The 22165-nt window shown below is 38.5% G+C and overlaps 1 protein-coding gene across 3 annotated transcripts; it reads right to left on the reverse strand.

Moving 5' to 3' along the window:
- Positions 1 to 7603: 7603 nt before the first annotated feature.
- Positions 7604 to 21932, reverse strand: LOC132138502 (ubiquitin-associated domain-containing protein 1-like). Of its 3 annotated transcripts, none has more exons than XM_059547681.1 (10): positions 21301 to 21932; positions 15631 to 15751; positions 14922 to 14995; positions 14704 to 14811; positions 14506 to 14608; positions 14064 to 14172; positions 12938 to 13196; positions 12127 to 12213; positions 11807 to 11945; positions 7604 to 8866 (listed from the first exon to the last, which is right to left on the reverse strand). In XM_059547681.1, exons 1-10 carry the CDS (start codon positions 21307 to 21309, stop codon positions 8751 to 8753), a joined length of 1125 nt encoding a protein of 374 aa, XP_059403664.1. In that variant the 5' UTR covers positions 21310 to 21932; the 3' UTR covers positions 7604 to 8750. The 3 variants fall into 3 exon arrangements, with proteins under 3 accessions (XP_059403664.1, XP_059403663.1, XP_059403662.1); XM_059547680.1 differs by lacking the exon at positions 21301 to 21932 and adding an exon at positions 16938 to 17078; XM_059547679.1 differs by lacking the exon at positions 21301 to 21932 and adding an exon at positions 16587 to 17007.
- Positions 21933 to 22165: the final 233 nt, after the last annotated feature.

The raw sequence follows: 22165 nt of genomic DNA on the forward strand, positions 1-22165 counted from the left end.
TGATTTGACAGTTGTTGAAGTGGATAGGTCAGAGGATTTAATCTCAACACTTTGATATATAATTCTGCTTCATGCTTTCACCCCCAGATTTAGTACCATTAATGCAATAATGTGAATTATTGCATATAATGTGAATAGAGGTTATGTGAATAGCAAAATGATGACAGTGCAATACAGGAGAAAGACATAAAAAAACTACAAGGCTAGACGCGTCTGGTTATGAAACAGGTCAAATGAGGCAAAAAAGAAGTAGCTGGAGACAAGACCAAGACAGAGAACGCATGTGTGGAAACCCATAATTAAGAAAAGAAGAATTGAGACCGTGAGTATGATAAGGACAGTTAAAGCTTAGGTGTATAATTTCTGCACAAATACATCAGTCAGGCCTGCAGAAACAATGACTGTTTATAAAACAGGTGTTTCTGTCTGCCATTGGTCAAGCAAACAGATAGTCTCGCTTCCAAACTCTTAACACTGGTGTCACTGTGTTGGGTTGCTTTGGATGCTCAAACAAAGAAATATTCTGAAAACACCACAAAGACAGAGTATGAACAGTTTTCCACAGTACAGAAAGATATAGATCGAGTCAGATGGGGAGGCATCGCTCCTGCCTGGAGTATGTACTCCTCACTAATTTAATCTAATACCGTCCTTAGCCCTCCTAGTACCTTTAAGCGTTGCCCTTGGCAACATTGATCACAGTCACAGGGATGAGCGAGGCAAAAATAAATCGGCAACATGTGTCTCATTTAAGAGACAACTAAGCTATGTCTCTCAACTAAGCAGTGTCTCTCTCAGGATCCCGATGGCCATTTCTCTTTCCCCTCAGGAAGTGACTAGGCTTGGTTAAGTGTGATGATCCTTGATCGCCAGTCGATTCTAAGCCAGCACCTTTGAAACTGCTCACATGTAGATGCCAGCCAATTGGTAGCCATTGTCCTCTAGTGCAATAGCCCGTGCTTTCAAGGATCCTTTGAGGTGGTTCTTCAATGGCTGCTTCCATCTGCCAGGAGCTCTGCTGGCACCAGGTAACTGACAGAGAACCGTATTGCTGTTGTTGCCTTTCCAAAGTTTCTTCCCCAATGAAAGTGTTAGCATGTTCAAGGGTCCCAGTGTTGGGAATCCTTCTCTACATGCAACACCTAGAATCCACCGGCTACACCTGAAGTTAGGACTCCAGTCTCTTTAAGCATTGCCTCAAAGATTTCCCTTAGATAGCAAGCAGTGTGGGCAACAAACTTTGCTACTGTTTAAGAAGTATGTTATATGCAGAACGAATGAGATCTGGACACACTACACACTACTGCTGGGTAGATTACTACTTACAAATAGTAATCCATTTACATTACATGACAAAAATTATAGAGAGATAGTTATGTAATCCATTACATTACCCATTTAGGTCATATAATCAGACAACTAGCTGTTTTCAGATGTGTTTCAGAGGAACTTTGGATGGTCTGATCACCAGGGTGAACAAATATAACCCTGATTTGTCAAAGAAATGTTACCTGTGATTCCAGATGATAACAATCACAAGGAGTGGAAAAAAACAACAACTGACGAGTGAGTATTCAGCATGTGGTTTGCATGTATTTTTTCTGCTCTCAGCCAACTGACTCATCCTACACGCGGAAACACTAGAGAGTGTATAAAGAGCTGTCTGAAGAAAAGATTATCTAGACATGTTCATCAGTTTAAAGTTCTGCCAATATGACAGTCAGTGTGCTTCTGACTGCTTTGGAAATGTGCTATTATATGCTAAAATGTGAATTTGTCTTCATTGGACAAATTTTACTCTAGTCTGTTGGGAAATCCAAGGATAACAAAGTAACACATTTGTTCCTAGTGGTCTAGGACTTTATCGAGGAGAAATGTGGTTGGGTCAGCCAACATAAGCTGTTAAGCGATCTCAGATGTACACATAGTCCTGCTGGGTTTTGGGATGATTTTTGCAGGATTCTTCTTTGCAGGTTGCTCTAACTCAAACAACCCCCAGTGCTGGAACTAGATACCACAGCATCAAAAAAAAATCCCCAGGGCTAACCTTAAGAATTTTGTTTTACAGCACAACAATATGATCCTGTATCAGTGAAAAGCTGTATCCAGCACTTTAAGCACTAGCACCAGCTCAGCCTTTATGAATTCCATCCATTCTACTTTGCTATGTTGAGCAACCTTTCTACACATGGCCACAGGTATTGAAACAATGTCTGGCTGGATCTTTAAAGGAAGTTTGAATTAAACTAAAAAGGAAACACTGCCAGCCTTGAAGCAGACCCTCATGGAATTCATCACAATATGAGGTATCCTACTTTGGCACTGAAAAGCAGGAGCAGAAAGTGCACTTAATTGTGTAGGATAGAATATACACATCATTTGCAGCCACTGTATATGCATATGTAACGATGTATATATAATTACAGCAGGCCTACATGTGTACATAAAAATATATAGGATTGATTACTGTGGCTTAACAACTACCACACTTGCTCTAAAAAATTTAATCATGTTGCTAAAGCGGAAACATACGTATAAAGGACCAAAACACGTATTATTTTAAATGTTTGAATGTTCCCATAGCAGGCAATGAAACATGATGTCAGTTATTAGATTATAGTCTTTTACTGACATCTAGTGGTGACGGTCAACAATTGCTAGTCACTTTGAGCTGCAAAGCATAATAGCTCCATTCACAATTGAAGACATAATACATCTAAATTATTTGAGAGCATCGATGAGACTGCAAATATGTTTTCTGCCATACGAGAGTGTTTTTTGAAATATGAGGTGGCATAATAAAGTGATCTTAAAATAGTATTTTTATATTAAGGTGGTGTGGATTTCAAGGATTGAGGAAGTTCTTTAGTTCTTTAGGGAATGATATATAATTAGGAATACAGCCTCCAAACACTCTCTGTAAGCACAGTTTAGAAGAATGCTTACATTTTAAGGAAAAAAAATCAGACAATAAAATTAGTTCAACTAAATGCATCAGTTACATGGCTAGTATTTATCATGTTCACTAAATTAAGTTACATTATAATAGTGCTGAATCTGTTGATTCTTTCAGTTAACTGATTAATTGGATAAAACATTTTCTGAAAAAGAAAAGTATTCAATAAAATCTGTTCATCTTTTCCTTCAAACAATGTGCACACTGAAGGCTATGACAACGACATAGGGATTGGATCTATGTAGTCTATGCTTTGCATCCTTCTATCCTATCCATTATGTGCAACAAATGTTTTAAAAAAGCCTTACATCATCAACAACTTATCAGTTGTTTTGATGCAGAAAAGCAGTTTAAATGTATATTTTTGTACACAAACTAAGTCTTTAATGTCATCGCAATAAAGGTAGTTGACCCCAAAATTAAAACTCTGATTATAAAATTTCTTTGAATTACTGTTTACCATATTTGATTAACTCTATATACATACTATATATGTATTTTTAATTAATTAAATCTGATTTGGATTAAAGTGCACAAGTCATATGGAAAAGTTTTGTTACAGTAGAAACTTTTCGTAGGCCTTTCATTGAGAGGACAGTTATTTTTCAAGTTTAATTTAAAATATATTAATTTGTGTTTCGTGATATAAATTTTTGATGAAGAGTGATTAAGGATAAAAAGACTGGGTTAAAAAAAAAGTGTAATGGAAGTATTTTGAGGAATATAAAAAAAAAATCAAATGGATAATGATTTTCAGTGACTATATTTTCTGTTTCTGCTTTATGATTTAAAATATGCTTATGTGCAATCAGTAATGTTGAAATATCCTGTGAAAGTTCTGGAAGGGTCAATAATAAGCACTTAGACAAATGGCAGCCCTAACAGGGAGGCTGCTTAAACAAATGCATGTTATTTGATCTCCATGTACTGTTCCTCTAGAGGTGTGTGGTCTTGGTTCTTCTGAACTGTTTTTGACCACAGTATTCTTAACAAACTAACTAAAGGAGAACTCCTGAAAACAGAAAAAGTAAAAACATCAGCAGCTACAATGGCCGTTCTGAAAAAAACAAAAAAAAACAACAACAATAACTAATACACATCATGAAAACAATGTCATGCATGGTGCATGTGTTCTTACTACAGGTGCTGGGGGTTACCATGCACTGCTCATCCCTCTCCTCCTGCACACTGTGAGAGTGTTTGGGCCATTTCTCTGAAGACATTCCTCCATCAGATAACCTCTTCTAAAAGAGCACAGGTTTAGATTTCAATCAGTGTTGCTTTGAAACAGCAAATGCTTTGTGCAAGAGATGCATATTTAACTTGAAATGTTGACATGACAGCATTCTATGAGGAGGGCAGATTCTTTCCAGAGAAAGCAAGCTGTGTCTGTCCTGCATGTAAAGTCTTTACCTTTCGTCTGCCCTCGAGCCCTTCCGTCTGGGCATTTGATCCCAGGCTGTTCAGTTGGTTGAGATTTATTGCACACTTGTAAAGAATCTGCTGATAGTTATCTGAGTGCTGGACCTCTTGAAGGATTTGGATGCAAGCACACTTTTTGCACTTATGGTATACATTTTACAGTATTAACTGATTATTTACGTCTGGCCCACAGCAAAACGACTTGAATGAAAATTAAATGTTGCCTTAGCACCCAGTTAAAGTACTTAAATACTAAAACAGAAATCAATTACTGAAATATTAAATAAATATAATGATAAAGGCACATTTTAATTAAAAATATTAATTTTAAACACTACATCTTACACTTTAATTCAAAATTAATAAACACTATAACACACACACACACACATATATATATATATATATTGGGATTTGTCTCTACTTACTTTGAACATGTAGGCTTTGTAATATTTGCTCATGCACTCTTCTTTGCAGAACTACTCAAGTTCAGGTCAATTTGATGGTAAGTGTTCGTGGACTGCAGTCTTCAGGTCACTCCACAGATCTTCAGTGAGGTTTAAGTCTGTGATCTGACTAGCCATGCAAGGACATTCACATTTGTCACATTCACAAATGTGCAGAATGTGTGCACATTTTGAATGTGTGCTCAGTTTTGCTGTGTGCTTTATTTCATTGTGATGTTGGAAGGTAAACCTTCTTCCCTTTGACAACTTTCTGGCAGAGGGCAGCAGATTTTTCACAATAATTTTACTGTATTTTGCCCCATCCATACTTCCTTCTATCCTGACAAGTGCTCCAGTCCCTGCTGCAGAGAAACACCCCCAGAACAGGATATAACCACCTCCATACTTTACTGTAGGAATGCTGTTATTTGGATGATGAGCTGATTTTCCGTCAGATATCGTCTGGTTGTTGAGGCCAAATAATTAAAATTTAGTCTCATCTGCCTCAGAATCTTTAAGGTGTGTTTTTGCAAAGCTCAGTCATGACTGCATGTGTCCTTTCTTGAGGAGTGGCTTTTTTCTTACAACTCTCCCATACAAGCAATTTGGGATATTGTTGTCACATGCACACAAATACCACTAACTGTCATAAATTCCTCCGACTGCTTCAGAGTTACTGTAGGCCTCTTGGTCGCCTATCTGAGCATTTTCCTCCTGTCTCTTTCATCCAGTTTGGAGCGACGTCCTGATCCGACGTCCTTTAAACTGGCTTCATTTTGTTCATGATCAGAATTAATGCTAGACATTTCTTCTAAGCGCAAATACTCCAGCGCTCTCATCCACCTTTTAATGATAGACAATATTACAGCCCTGCATGCAATGCAGCTCGCAGTCACTGAACGTGTATGGGTCGATAAGGTAAAACACCCTTTTTTAATGCATCTTGACTGGCATACAGTCCGACATTAATGACATCTGAGATCCCACAGTGACGTGATCATCATGTACATACAGTCTGACAAATACAATAATAAAGGACACACAGTGTGGGCCGGGCTTTAGTGACTGTTTTTTGTTTTCTGACATGTTGGTGTTATCTTTTACTTGGATGTTACTTGGAGCTGGATAAAACAAAAACTGTGCGTCTTCATTTCAGCCTGCAAAGCAACAACGTGATTATTTTAAAGAGTGATATTTTTCTATACCCACTGTATATTACAGCATAGAAGGAAGCAGTGAAAGATTTTAGACTTTGATATATGCAAAAAAAACATTTGGCTGTTTTCAGACTTCTAAACTATGTTGAATTCTCCACAAGTGGTCATACTGAGAATAAAAACATTAGAGAAAACTGGAATTTTTAAAAAACTTTTTTATTATTATTTTTCATGAAAGGCTTTTCAACAAATGGAGAAAAGTTACATTTCAGTTCTCAGACTGTAGGGGCCCTATGTGAAACTGACCGTGTAGACAAAGCAAGAACACAAGAAACAAGAGCAACATACCTTCACAATATTTCCTCATAATTTCTGTTACCTGATAACCTTTTTGAAATGAAGGAGAAAAAAACAACAAAATCTGTAACCTAGCATTTGATCAATGATCATTTTAAGGTTTCAGCACACTGGCGTTAGGAAAATGAAAATTCAGGTTCCAAAATGAGACTCTTCAATATAAGCAGTAGATGAATGAACACCAAAAATTTTAAAATACTGAAATCACTTTCAACTTTACAGAGCTGTACCATGATGAAACCAAAATTTGATTCCAAATCAAAAATAATATATGATATGAAAGTGCACATCAATTACTCAATACTACAAATGCAGCATGATACTGAAATCTGTTGTTTTTCTGTTGAGGCAACACAAAAATTGAATTGCATAGAAGCCTGTTCTCTCTAGTCCCCCAAAACAATACAAGCTACATTTCTTAAGACCAAAAACTTGTTCTCAAGACAATGAAGGAGATGATCTGGATTCAAATGCTGAATGTGTTAAACATAACCCTTAAGTACATTTGAAGCCACTCAGACAGTGAAATGAACATGACATACCATTTAATAGGTTCGGTCTTCTAAAACGATATTATAATGACAATCTCTCAAGGGATGATTTCATGATTGATTATATTTGGCATGAAAATAAATATCACACGAGGACAGTAAATTTTCATTTAAAGTGTAAGCTTTCAGATATATTCATAGAGTTCTCTGATAATGCAATCACTAATCTACTGTTATTTGTATTGATAAAGTAGGCATTAGCAGATATTTGCCCAATATGGCTAAGAAACCCCTGAGCACACACTTCACACCAACACGATTCAAATATTGAATGAAAACACTCCACGCTTGGCCAAAAAAAACAAAATAAACAACAACAACACCACCACATATTTCATCCTCAACTTAACACAATTATCTATAGATCTACAATTAGTGTTTGGTATGACCACATTTTTTATAATATATCTATCTGATACAAATTAAAATGTAAAAAAAAACAAAACAAAAAAAAAAAACATACTGTATCAAAACCATTTAAATAACGTTATTCAACTTAAGTCTTACTGAAAACGTACTAATTTCTTCCTGAAATCCCAGCACAGATATTTGAAACAGAGCATACAAATTTAGGTCTCCACAGCAAACAATGCTTCAATTTCAATCCAAACATTTAAAATAAAAAGAGTACATGTTGTGTGCAATGAATGCAGTCTAAATTTCCCATGCAAACTACTAAGTGCATTGTAAAAAAGTGACATAAGAGAACTGTGATGACACTGACAGCACATTTATGTCATCATTATTATTAAACACAACCAACTTGAGCAAACATACCGTGTAAAAGAACCAGTCCATAAAAGAAAAGTCATTTTATTTGAGTTGGTACAAACTAAAGTCTGTCCAGCCTCCTGTAATCATGTAAAGTAAGCCTCACATTACACATGTGCAGGGATGCGAGCGAGATCATGATGATAGTGGACAAATGTACTGTAATACTTGAAAACTCCTGATGCAGGAGCTACTGGGAAAAAAAAACGAAGGTAATGACCCAGTACTCGATTATACCATCTTTGTTCTAAACTGACTTGTGTCTATTTGAACAGATTATATCTGAATAGATCAGAAGAATGAAAGAGATGAGAGGAACAAAGGGATCAGGTTCGATTTCAATATCCGTCACTTATCTATGTCTGTCAGGGGCTGCAGATTGCTATTGCGTCATCACAGAAATGTCTGTAGTGTTAATGAAACCACAAAGCTTGAATAATCTTTAAAATGAGGAGTTGCCAAAAACTGCTGGTGCTTGCATGGCTTTCCCTAAATTGTACATTGGTTCACTGAATGTTTTTGGAAGAAACTTCTAATCGAATACATAAGTGGATTTTATTTTTGAACCGATAATAAAAATAACTGAACACACACTGTTCATCTCCCTGCAGAAACAATATGACAAATGTACCATGTGAAGTGTTAAATAATTGATAAGGCTGTAATTTGATCTTTGAGCACACCAAAAAAAAAAAATTCTCTTTTTTTTTTTTGATGTCCAATTGAACAATTATATAGAGAAATTATATAAAATAATGTGCTTACTATAATTAAAAACAGATCTTATTAAAACATAAAAAACTAAATAATGAAGTTAGCTATTTATCATTAAGCTACTGCTTACATTGTATTTGTACAAGTGTTGTGTAGTTATAGATAAATAGATATTTTCCTCTGTATAACATGATGTGAAAATGTCATCATCTTATGTTTACATTCATCTTTTGGACTTCTCCACTTAAAACAGTTAGTTATGCCACATACACGCGCACATGCACACACATAACCTATACACACACACACACACACTGATTGACCTTTTTCTCTATGCTAGACTGTGCTTCTGGCCGCTCCACAGGTGAGGTGTGCTTTACGTGCGGTTGAGTGTCTGGAAGATTCTGGAGATCTGGAGCATGACGGGGCCTGTCTCAGGATCATTCATCCACTGCGTGCTATTCAGCGGGTTCTCCAGCATGTCCTCAAACGCTGTAAGCCAAGAAAAACATGTCCCAGTCACATCAGACCAGCAACTGACACAGACTGGACTGAAAATACAGTTTATACAAAATCTACTTGAAAATACAGTTTAGTCTGTTTCAACAGTGGTCTTGAACTCCAATGCAAAACATATTTAATAACCCTAAAAAACGCACACATTAAATATGTTAACAAATAAAATAAGAAATATTTACGAGTCCTGTAGGTCATCTTATAGCACATGGTCATTGGTTCTATTCCCAGAACACATACTGACAATAATTGCATGCTTGGCGTACTTCAATTGTTTAATTGTTTTGAGAGAAGTCACTTATGCTCACCAAGGTTGCATTTATTTATTTATTTAATCCCCAAAATATATTTTACATTTTAAAATATATATTTTTTTTATTTGATCATATTTTAAAGTGTTACGCTATGTATTCCTGTTGCTCGAGAAACATTTAAAGAGAAAAATCTTGTTATTTTCAATGCTGAAAACAGTCTTAACTGTTTAAAATTTATTGTGGAATCTGTGATACATTACCATTCAAAATGTTATATTCAGCAAAGACACGTTGTATTGATATGAAATGTCATGTGACAGAAAGGACATTTATAATGTTACAAAAAAAATCTAATAAACATGGTTCTTTTTAGAGCTGCAACTAACGTGTCGATTTCTGTCGACTAATCTAACGATTATTTTTCCGATTAGTCGACTATAACGATTATTTTTATTACAATAAATAATTAATCTAATGTTCTTTTTTTTTATTAGCTAATGAATCCTTTGGATAACTTTACAAAAAAATATAAGTACAACTTCTAATATAATATTTCAACCTTTATTCATTTTCAACCAATGTGGTTGAAGTTTTTACAGTATACAAAAATAAAGAGGAAAAGAAAACTATTTTACTATGGTAAATATGAGTTTAAGATAGCGCTTATAATTAAACCACAGTAGCCACAATTTTACAGTTGTCTGAGACGTCATGAAATGTTCTTTAGCATCACAAACCATAAAATGTAGTGAGGGTTCTGCTATGGTTTAGCATGGTTTCCAGAGATCTGAAGCTGATTCGGGGTAGCTCGGTGGTTTGTGACTGTTGTCTCGCGGCGCGCTGTCTTTTGAGGCCGGTGACACACTGACTGCGTGGCGTTTCTGCTGCGTGTCAGCTGCGTGGCGGCTGCTTCGCGTTTTCTGTATCTTACACACCAGAAGCGTGACTGACGCGGCGCTGGCGTGCTGCTGCTGCTGTAGATGACATAGAGGGAGGCCGCCGACAGACCAGGATCTTGTCTTCATGAGAACAATATCTATACTTCATGTTGAGCATAAATATAAAGCCTACTGATAAACGACATGCAAAATAGACTATGTTTGACAGGTGCAATATTTGAAAATCGATAATTATTAATTTATTTTTTAAATTACATTTATATCTGAATATATATGTCAACCTATAGACTTTCAAACATCAAAGTGTCATGAATTAATATGTATTTGTGTACAAAATGACAAACATATTTTCCTATTATATTTTGCCTGGAAACGCTTCCAACACGCTTGCGTGTCGCGTGAAAAATAGGCGTCGGTTCTATTTCTAGCATGCACGCGTTTTCCGCGCGGCTCGAGCAGGCAGTCTGCAAGCTCTAACCTGTTAACATGGGAGCCGAATTAAAAACGGACACGCCACGCAGCTGAGACGCACCACGCATCCAGTGTGTCGCCGGCCTAAAAGGGGCCGTTCACATATTGCGTCTTTTACGCACTCAAGTTCGTTATTTCCAATGTAGGCGCGCGGTTTGCGTGCTCATAATGGAAGCGACGCGGTCGCGACGCGTACACGAAAACAGGCGCATCCGCACCGCATCGAGATGAAGGAACTGCTGATCATAGCTGTATATGGATTGCCATTTTGAAATAAATTTAGTAGCAGAGCTACTGCAAGTGATTTTTAGTGCTGCAAATCCATTTATCCTTTGCTGAAATTTCCACGTCTTCAGGGAGAGAGCACGTCATGGTTGCTTAGCAACGGCAGACATCCCAGGGGCGCAACTGCCCGAGCGCTTTGGAAAGGAGAAAGCGGCGCGACCATAGACTGTAAAAAATAGGGGCGCAACTAGCGATTTCTGAAGGATCATGTGGCACAGAAGACTGCTGAAAAGCTTTGCCATCACAGGAATACATTTTATTTTAAAATAGAAAATGGTTATTTTAAATTGTAATAATATTTCACAACATTAATGGTTTTACTCTATTTGTTAAATAAATGCAGCCTTAATGAGCAAAACAAATTTCTTTCAAAAACATAAAAAAAATATTCCAAACTTTCAGCCATTAGTGTAAATAAAAAAATAATAATATATATTAAATACTACATCCCAAAAGTTGTATGTGGTAATGGAGGTAAAAAAAAGAAAAAATATATATTAAAATATTACATTATCAATAATCGAATTATTACACAGTGTAGTAGACACTTTAAAGTTCAAGTCAGCTTAGCAAATGGGGCATCCAGATAAAATTTGAAAGTTTTGAAAATTTACATTTGAAAATTAGACTTCAAAGATTAAGTCCTTTTTGTAACCGTGGCTAGAAGGAAGGCAACTTCCGAGCAAATCCAAGATAATTCTGGATATTGTGAAAACCTGATATTGTGACAAAAGATGAAAGGCTTTGGGAGTAAGTGCTATGGTCTGATGAAGTGAAAATTTAGCTCTATGGCCTGAAAGCAAAGTGCTGTATTTATCACAAACCACACAGAGCACAACACCCAGATAACGTCAAGCATGGTGCTGGCTGCATCATTAATCTGGGTTACTGTTCAACTGGAGGAAGCGGAAAACTCACTGTCATAACAGGCCAAATGGATAGAATCAAATAAACACTTTAGCAAATAACATGTTTTGCTCAGCAAGAAATGGGGGGGGGGGTCTCACCAAGAAGAGTCTTGGGGTTTGTGAGACCAAGCTGTACGACGGGATTCTCCAGGATGGCCTGAAACAGGGGACTGCTAGTATCAATGCCCTTGTCCAGATCCTCAGGGGTGGGCTTTCTGTCACCCAGCAGCCATTCACACTGTTTGGGAATAGAATTTACAAAACAAGGATATGGAATAAAAATCTGATCTTAATAAATGCTGTTTAACTCAACAAAACAAATAATATCTTACAAAACACCAATGAGCTCATTTAATCTTAATTGGTTGTTGAAATAACTCAATATACATGATTTTATGATCCTCTGAATGTTTACATACAGCTGCACCCTGTTGATTATTATTGACGCGGAGGGCATCAATCACCACCTTCTCATCGAAGCCCATCTCCATCAGTGCAATCACTGCCTACACACAAAAAGAGATACGAGATGATGCATCTAAAAAGATTCCACAGCAAGACAGAAGTAGCTTTTTTATGTGAATTACTGCAGGATTTTACTACAAAAATTTATTTTATAGTGGCATTTGCCTGTGGAAAAGTCACTTTTCATGAGTGTTTTAATGGTTTTTAGCTTGTTGCTATCAGTCATTGTAAAATGTAAAAAATAGTTTTTGTAAATTGAAAAAAAAAAAGTTGAAATAAATTAAAATATAAATACATGAATACTGCATAACAAAATACTAAAACAAAAAAGTTTAATGTGATTCGAAACCTGATTAAACCTGACTTGAAAAAGTGTTTGCATCGCAGCCGCATGAATTCAAAGCATGGTTCAGGATTATGACAGGCATGAGTTGAAGCTGAATTTTCCAGTTTTCACTTTTAACAATGACAGCTAATCTCATATGCTGTTAAAAAAAAAGTTTATTGCATCAAGCTGATGGTCATTTCTATGGTAAATTAACCAAACTGAAGAAATGGATCTGTTTTCATTCGAATTGTATTGTCCTATATAGTTTGGGTAAAATAAAATTTAAAAAAGCAGAAAAGCATTTATTCAATCTGAATCTGGCTAAACCACTGAAGCTATTATCACAGTATGTCAGTGGATCAGGAAATGTCATCATGTTTGAGTTTAAAAATGAGCTATTCTTCTCCTGTTTCTCCTGACACCCACATGACACTGACCTGTGAGTCAGGCCTGAACTCTCTTTTCCTTCTGATCCGTTTGAAGATCTCCGTCAGTTCATCTTGTTTGGCCTCTTCTAGGCTAGCCTGGGATGAAGGACGGGCCCGGACTCCTGAAGCAGTGGCAGAGGGAGGTGGGGCAGGAGCAGGGGCCGCAGCGGCCATCACCCCTGGGCTGTCCTGTCCAGGGAGAGGCGTGTCAACCATGGGGTCATCCACATGCTCAATCAGCCATTCCATAGCCTGGGTCACAGACATGCTGCAGAAAGAGTGATTAGTTATTAATGACCTTTATTTAATTAAGTGTGAGTTGGGTCACTTACATTAATAATGCACCAAAACATCATGTCTGCTCATTTGATTATTCTTATTTAGAAATATTTTACCATATGTTCATGTAACAACTGAATTGACACTTAAAGGGTGTACTAGGTAAATTTGTTTGTTTATGTTCCACAGACCAATAGTCTTGGACTTCATACTGACACCCAGAAATGCACTATTCACAGGCACATTTGTTAACTGTGAACTGACCATGAACCCTACAGTTCAAAAGTTGCGGTCAGTAAGATTTTTTTTTGTCTGTTAGGGTGACACTGAAGACTGGAGTAATAAAAAAACAATTATTTTAAATTGTACTAATAGGTCACAATATTACTTTTTTACTGCATTTTTCATCCTTTGTGCCTTTGTGAGCATAAGAGACTTCTTTCAAAAACATGACCTCAAACATTTAAACAGTGTTGCAGTCAACAACTGAAAGTGTCTATTAATGAGAATATCACAAAAACAATATAGAAGTTACATGCAGCTGGTCAACCTCATATAGAATAACATTGCTTTTGGAAAATAAATAATTTGCTGTACCTTTAAAGGAGTAGTTCACTTCCAGGATGAAAATTCTGTCATCTTTTACTAATTTTTATATCTTCTTCTTGTGTTCAACAGAAGAAAGAAACGTTGGAACAAGTGGAGGTGAGTAAAAAATGACTGAATCTTCATCCTGGAAGTAAAATTTTATTTTTATGGACAAGAAAAGAATTCAGTCACTAGCTCACTGGTAACAGGTGTCCTCAACAGATGCTCACTTTTGATTATATAAGAAAAAAAAAGTGAGAGTACTCACTGGTTTAAGCGTAGAGCCTTCACAGCACGACTCTCAGGGAAACCCATCTCAGTCAGCTGCTGCAGGGCCGTTTCATCCACACCATCCTCCTCATCCTCATCCAGCATGGCTGCCAGAGAGGGAAGACACCAAGAATAACCATTCACCATCATTTGCTAAGAGAGCAAAATGATATTTACACCTGCACACTGACCAGTCAGACATGTCCTGTGAGAACGGTACTGAGTGGTTATCAGAGATCAAAAATAAAGCAGCTTATTAATTACCTCTTAAGAAAATTACTGTGGCAGTCATATTGTACAGCAATATTACTCTATGGTACTTTAATAATAAGTCAGATTAATTAATAATATGTCAGAAAAACCTATGGTAGATGGTAATTAATTGTTTCACCAAGGCTTATATTGATTTAAATCCATTCTGGTCTCTATCCATAGCTTACCATTGGCCTTTTTGAAGAGCTCAACAGCATCTGGATTCATAGCCAGCAGCTTCTGAGCCACCTCAATAAGTGAGACCAGAATCTTCCTCAGCTCTGTTTGAAACTGAAGGAGACAAAAGAAATTATGAAATGTAAAACAGTATATTCTGAACAACTGCAATGCAGAAAGGTCTAACTGTATGAACTGCAAGCACCCACATCTCTGATACTGTGTTGAGTTACAGTGCGGTCAGTGTTGCGAGTGGTCAGGTTTGCTGTGGCTTTGAGGATGGCGTCCTTATCTGGCGCTTTGTTCTCTTGCTTCTTCTGCCAACAAGCACAGACAGTTCAGATTTGTCGAATCACAGCGCTTAGAAGTGTAATGCATAGCATTAATTAAGAAGAGTTCACCCAAAAAGAAAACTGTCACCAGATACCTTCTCTTCAGAAGATATGTCAGTCATTTTTGGCGGAGCCTGCGGAGGTCTTTTCTTTATCAATAATAAGCAGTCTAGAAAATAAACAAAAATGAATCAGGATGCATGTCTGTCAGAATCTGATTTTAAATACAAAGAAAATATGCAAAACATGACTACACTCTAGATCAGTGGTTCTTAACTGGAATGGGACCCAATAGAGGGCCTTAGCAAACTTCCAAAGGGCCCTCAAGATGACTTAAATGATTCAAATTCAGCATAAATAGCATAAATAGCATAAATATCTGAGTGGAATGGCTTCTCAAACAAGAAAAAAGTTAACGTATTTGATTAAAAATTACAAGATCACACACAAAAAAATGTGAATGGATAAACAATATATAATAAACACTTAAAAAGAAGAAAATGGTCCATTTTAATTTAATGGTGAATGGAGACAAAAAAAAGTATTTAAGAACAGCTAAAACAATAAAAATATATATATTTCTTAGTTCAATTCACTCCCTCAACAAAATCTATTTTATTTCAATCTGATAGAAATTGCGAGAACAAATATTTCAAAAAATACTTATCCTTAATCCTTACCCAGTAAAGTATCAAACAACTGGAAAAAAATCATGGGGGCCTTTTTGAATATTGTCACGAAAAACGCACAGCCTTAAGAGTCAAAAATGTTAAAACCACCAGATGAACCAGAAAGTTTGAATACCTTTGTCTTTAAGATTTTCCTCAGCAACAGTTTTGGATTCAGTGAGAATTCTTTCAGTGGCAGCATGAATGAGTTTGTGATGTGTAAGAGTTTTAGGATCCTCTAGACTTCCATGGACACACTGTAAGAGAAGAAGAATACAAATTAAGTGTCTTTAACTACTATGTACTAACGTTGAATTATATAATCAATTATTGTGCACATACATGTACCGATATTTGAAAAATACCAGCATGTAGATACACATACTACAGAAATACACTGTCGCCCCAACCCTTACACCACAACCCACCTTTAACCCCAACTAAATCCCACCTCAGCAGCAGCTAAATTTACAGTGGGGTCCAGTACTGTGGTAGTACTATGGTACAGTTGGCAATGATTGTTACCATGTTACCTGGTACTGCATAATTAATGTATGCTGCTCTTTACATGATACTCCAAGGCACTTCGAAGAACACCACGGTATTGTCATTATAGAAGTCCATAAAACTTGATAGAATTGTGACATTATGCCATTAAGCACAGGGTAATACCATTGTACTTTTCAGCCTGAATTGCACCTTGTAGCTAGAACATGTCTTGACTTACAGTCAATTGATTACAAACACATTCACAACCTTAAAGCCATTAAGTGTGCAAAACAAATCCTCACAGAAAACATGAATGGGTGTAAAGGTGAGTTGAGCTGCACGGATCTGAGTACCTGACAGATACATTGTGAACAGAAAGAGGCTGTCAACAAGTTAATGTCAGTTCTACACTGTAAACCAACCAGGGTAACTTAGTTACAGTAGCCACAGAGACGGAGGTGACCGTCCAGCTTGCTAAATTATAAATAGCCCCGTCGACTCGTCTGCTAGTTACTAAAAATACTTGGCAATGACTCTGAGAATCCAGCGGGCCTGTCCTGTCCGGGTCGGCTAACAATGCCAGCTAACCGATGACAGACCTACATGCTTTAAGCACTTCTCCTTGAGTTTCTCTACAGTGGTGTCTTCCGTGACTTCCTCCAGCCACTCGGTACCCTCCATTGTACAGACATGGACTTTCAAGACTTTGCCTACAAACATCTTCTCTTCCTGAACGAACATTGTAGCAGCAGTGTAAGCGGCAGGACCGCAGCGCTCCCCGCTGAAGACGCTCCGCGAGCCCGCTGTCAACAGCCAGGAAAGCCGCCCTCTTCCCCGCTTAAACCTGCCCTGGCAACAGATACGAGCTCATTCGATCATTTTCAGGCCGGACTGTTCTGCCCGCCCGCTCAGTAGCACTGATATATTTTCGAAGGGACGGATATATTTCCTCACTCGCAGCTGCCGCTGCGACTCTGGCTCTGTTGACACCTGCGGTGCGAGAGCGACAGCGGTGAGCGGTCGGTACGGTGCAGCGGAGCGCATGCGTGCGGTCGCGGACTGGAATTGGCGGAAGTACGCATACAGTCAGACGCGTCGTCCTGCAAACTCTCAAAACAGCCTCGGATGGGAGCGACGATGCCTAAAGCTGGAGCACAGCTCTGCCGTTGAAAACAAAACAACAGTACTTTAAGAAAAGCATACCGAAAATTCCGATTCCTGTAAAACTTTCCGTCGCCCAGCCGCTTCCAGTTATCTACCGACCTACAGGACGATTAGAACAGTATACCCGTATAATACTACAATTTAAGTAAATGTAAAATTGTGATTATAAACCACATATAAGAAAACTGACTGTAGATTAAAAACTGACACAGATAATAATTTATTTATTTAGAAAGAAAGCAAGAAGAAAGTGAATAATGTAGGCTAAACGTTAATGTAACTCCTACATTTTTTCCTAAAAGTTTTAAAATAACTGTTATTGTATACTTAACTGTATACTTCACGCTTATACATGTGAAGTTTCATAAGTTAATCAATATTATTTGCATTTAGGTAGAATAATAATTAAATATTCCTTTTTTAATGCTGCATTAGAAAATTGTCTATTCAGGTTTGCACATTCTAGTTAATTCGTGCATAACAATGTAAAATGTCGACAAGGTCATTAAAATTCCATTATAAGTTATTATTTAAAAAGCATTTCCAATAACCAAACACCAGCCATCTCGAGAAGGGTATAACTGCAGTGTGCGCGCAACAAGCCGACTCACTAGCTTAGGACTTCAGAGTTCTTTTGTACTCAACACAAAACATCAGTGAATAAAATAAGTCTTGAATCCAAAGTTCTTCGTTTGACTGTTTAATTATAAATCTTAAAACATTAAAAACGTAGGATATTTATTTTCTTACAAATTAACTGTGCAGTTTTGCATTGGTCAAAAGACTGTGTTGCTCCAAAAGTCCAGTGGCGGCTTCTGACTGTTTCATAGGGTTCTATTTCTTTCATTATAAATCTAACAGCCAATCAAATTAAGTTATACTACATCACTGGCTAACTGTTTACATTCCAATTTCTACGTTTCATTTGCAACACAGGTTTTTCTCAGAATTTACAAAATAAACTCAAAATATTATTACTTCCATAGAAATGGCTTCAACATATCCCGGTCCCTAATTGACTAGGCCTTAACATATCAATTATCAACTTAAATTTTAAACTGAAGTCATTTACACTCTTACATTTAACACTTTCTAAATTCCTTTTAGCAAGAACCTTCTTCTCTTCACAGGAAAGTATGTAAAGGTAAACATTAACTGGTAAGTATAAAAGAGTAACTAAACCCTAAACCAACTTTTTTTAGTTAATGATCTATAAGAATGGGGCTTTATTAGTGCTGTTCATTGATTCGAGTAACTTTTTTGACATTTGAGTATAAAGTGTTTTAATTCTACAATATATGGTGTAAAAACGTGTGAGTGCTGCCCTCTTCAGGTTGAACGGTGGCTACTGCAGTTGATTTTTCCTATTGGATGTTGCGGTGGCAAGTGACGTAAGCAGTGGCAGGTGACGTAAGCAGTTTCCAGCTCACCACGCCCCTTGGTACGAGCTACCACGCCCTTGGCAGTATAAAACCATCAAAATCACTGTAGTGAGTCAGGACTCAGGAGCTGGAATTGCGAGTATTGGTAACTATTATAGCATCTATTTAGCATAGCAATTATATAGTTATTTAGATCTTCAAGTTGGCGTAGATTTATCTGTATTTAGTACAGTGGTCAGGATGGTGTGTGTAGTGTTGCTGGTTGCGACACTTGGTATCCAATACCGTTGTCGTAATATGGCTAAGACATGGATCCTACCCCCATGTCCACACTCTTGATGAGAATGAGGTGAGCTATTCTGTGCTGTTTATGCAGAATGGCAGGATGCTTGGCCTCTTCAGGCATCGCCGAATTTCAGCTCTGGATAGATCTTCCACGGTAAGTATTGTTTTTTCCAAGTTTTTCTTGTACATCACCATTTGCTGTTCAACTATAGATCTACATTTCTCTAGATCATTCACATTCTGCTGTATTTTCTGCTCAAACTCTTTTCTCTTCTTGCTCAGGTGCCGCAATGTCCTTCTCAATTGCAAAATCCAGGCTTCTGCCTTTTTTGGCTTATGCCAACTGGAGTAATACTCAAAGAGCTGATTCAGTGGATCTGTGCACTCATTTGAGTTTGTGAATGACACTGCAGCGGATGTCTTCACATCAACATCATCTTCAGTCAGGTAAGACCATTGTTCCGGTTGTTTCGGCCATTCAAACTCTTACTTTCCATGAAGCTCTGGATCTTTAAACCTCTGGAGGCCTGATCTGCTGGGTTTTGTGAGGTGTTGACATACTTCAACTGAGAAGATGTAGTCGCTTCTCTAATGAAAGAGACACGGTTGGCTACAAACGTTTTGAAACGAAGGGCATCGCTCTCAATGTACTTTATTACTGTTGTACTATCCGTCCAGAAGACCGACTCCATCAGGGGAACTTCAAGTTCTTCTTTCAACATCCGATCAATCTTGACTGCAACCATTGCTGCTGTCATCTCCATTCTCGGGATCGGGATCTGTTTGAGTGGAGCGACTCTGGAATTTCCCATCAAGAATGATACATGTTTCTCACCCCGGTCATTTGACAGCAAGAGATACGACACAACGCCATATCCATCTTGACTAGCATCTGAGAAATTATGAATTTGAGCAGTGTTTGTGGGACCAAATGTGGCGGGTTTGTTCAGAGGTAGTTCTGAAAGCTTGTCTAAGTCTGTCAGCCACTTCATCCATGTCCGACATTCCTTTTCATGGATTTCTTCATCCCAACCTTTCTTCTCTTGGCAGAGATTTCTTAAAATGAGCTTGATGTGTAGTAGGAGTGGTGCCAAAAAACCCATTGGGTCATACACCGAACTGACTACAGATAAAATGCCCCGTCTTGTACATGGCTTGTCTGGCAGATGTATTTTGAACCTGAAGCTGTCAGAACTCGTGCACCACTGCATGCCTAATGTCCGTTCCACTGGAAACTCATCATGCTCCATCATGCTCCAAACGAGATCTTTGACTACAGCCGTTCGTTCTTGGTCAGGAATGGAACCCAGCAGGACTTTGCTGTTGCTGACCAACTTGGTCAAATGGAAACCACCACTGGCGCACAACATCATTAGCTCCTTCACAAGAGCAACGGCTTTATCTTCTGTGGCTACCGACTTCAAACAGTCGTCCACATAGAAGTTCTTGAGGACTGTCTGTGTGGCTTCTGGGGTACTCTTTGATGCTGCATCTTCCGCTGTTCTTCTTAATGCATATGACGCACAACTAGGAGATGATGTAGCACCGAACAAATGCACACACATTCTGTACTCTTCTGCTTCCACATTCAGATTACCACCTGGCCACCACAGAAAGCGCAGCATATCCGCGTCCGTGTCTGGAATCCGCACCTGGTAAAACATGGACTCTATATCTGCCATCATGGCTACAGGCTCCTGTCTGAATCTCAACAATACTCAGATGAGGGTATTAGTTAAGTCAGGCCCTTGCAACAACTGGTCATTTAGCGACACACCTTGGTAAGTTGCAGCACAGTCAAAGACGAATCTAAGTTTCCTCTTTTTTGGATGGTAAACTCCATGGTGTGGAATAAACCATACTCTTCCATCACTGCGAATCAACAGTTCTTCTGGAATCCTTACTGTGTAGCCTTTTTCCAGTATGTTGTCCATAAAAGCCCTGTACTCTTGAAAGAAATGTGAATTCCTACTGAACTTCCTCTTCAAAGAGTTAAGCCTCTGTTCAGCAATACCACAGTTGCTTGGCATCTTCACCTTGTCATCCTTCAAAGGCAACTTAATGCAGAAGTGACCGTCCACGAGCTGAGCTGATGTTGCCCCAACCCTTACACCACAACCCACCTTTAACCCCAACTAAATCCCACCTCAGCAGCAGCTAAATTTACAGTGGGGTCCAGTACTGTGGTAGTACTATGGTACAGTTGGCAATGATTGTTACCATGTTACCTGGTACTGCATAATTAATGTATGCTGCTCTTTACATGATACTCCAAGGCACTTCGAAGAACACCACGGTATTGTCATTATAGAAGTCCATAAAACTTGATAGAATTGTGACATTATGCCATTAAGCACAGGGTAATACCATTGTACTTTTCAGCCTGAATTGCACCTTGTAGCTAGAACATGTCTTGACTTACAGTCAATTGATTACAAACACATTCACAACCTTAAAGCCATTAAGTGTGCAAAACAAATCCTCACAGAAAACATGAATGGGTGTCAAGGTGAGTTGAGCTGCACGGATCTGAGTACCTGACAGATACATTGTGAACAGAAAGAGGCTGTCAACAAGTTAATGTCAGTTCTACACTGTAAACCAACCAGGGTAACTTAGTTACAGTAGCCACAGAGACGGAGGTGACCGTCCAGCTTGCTAAATTATAAATAGCCCCGTCGACTCGTCTGCTAGTTACTAAAAATACTTGGCAATGACTCTGAGAATCCAGCGGGCCTGTCCGGGTCGGCTAACAATGCCAGCTAACCGATGACAGACCTACATGCTTTAAGCACTTCTCCTTGAGTTTCTCTACAGTGGTGTCTTCCGTGACTTCCTCCAGCCACTCGGTACCCTCCATTGTACAGACATGGACTTTCAAGACTTTGCCTACAAACATCTTCTCTTCCTGAACGAACATTGTAGCAGCAGTGTAAGCGGCAGGACCGCAGCGCTCCCCGCTGAAGACGCTCCGCGAGCCCGCTGTCAACAGCCAGGAAAGCCGCCCTCTTCCCCGCTTAAACCTGCCCTGGCAACAGATACGAGCTCATTCGATCATTTTCAGGCCGGACTGTTCTGCCCGCCCGCTCAGTAGCACTGATATATTTTTGAAGGGACGGATATATTTCCTCACTCGCAGCTGCCGCTGCGACTCTGGCTCTGTTGACACCTGCGGTGCGAGAGCGACAGCGGTGAGCGGTCGGTACGGTGCAGCGGAGCGCATGCGTGCGGTCGCGGACTGGAATTGGCGGAAGTACGCATACAGTCAGACGCGTCGTCCTGCAAACTCTCAAAACAGCCTCGGATGGGAGCGACGATGCCTAAAGCTGGAGCACAGCTCTGCCGTTGAAA

The sequence above is a fragment of the Carassius carassius genome, chromosome 4 (genome assembly GCF_963082965.1).
Source record: "Carassius carassius chromosome 4, fCarCar2.1, whole genome shotgun sequence".
NCBI lineage: Eukaryota > Metazoa > Chordata > Actinopteri > Cypriniformes > Cyprinidae > Carassius > Carassius carassius.

Excerpts from the sequence above, each read along its gene's own strand:
- LOC132138502 (XM_059547679.1), bottom strand. The coding sequence starts at position 16,724 with ATGTTCGTTCAGGAAGAGAAGATGTTTGTAGGCAAAGTCTTGAAAGTC. Across the intron at positions 15,752-16,586 it reads AGGAGAAGTGCTTAAAGCAT|TGTGTCCATGGAAGTCTAGA; the intron begins GTAGGTCTGTCA and ends CTTCTCTTACAG. Across the intron at positions 14,812-14,921 it reads ACATATCTTCTGAAGAGAAG|AAGAAGCAAGAGAACAAAGC; the intron begins GTATCTGGTGAC and ends GCTTGTTGGCAG.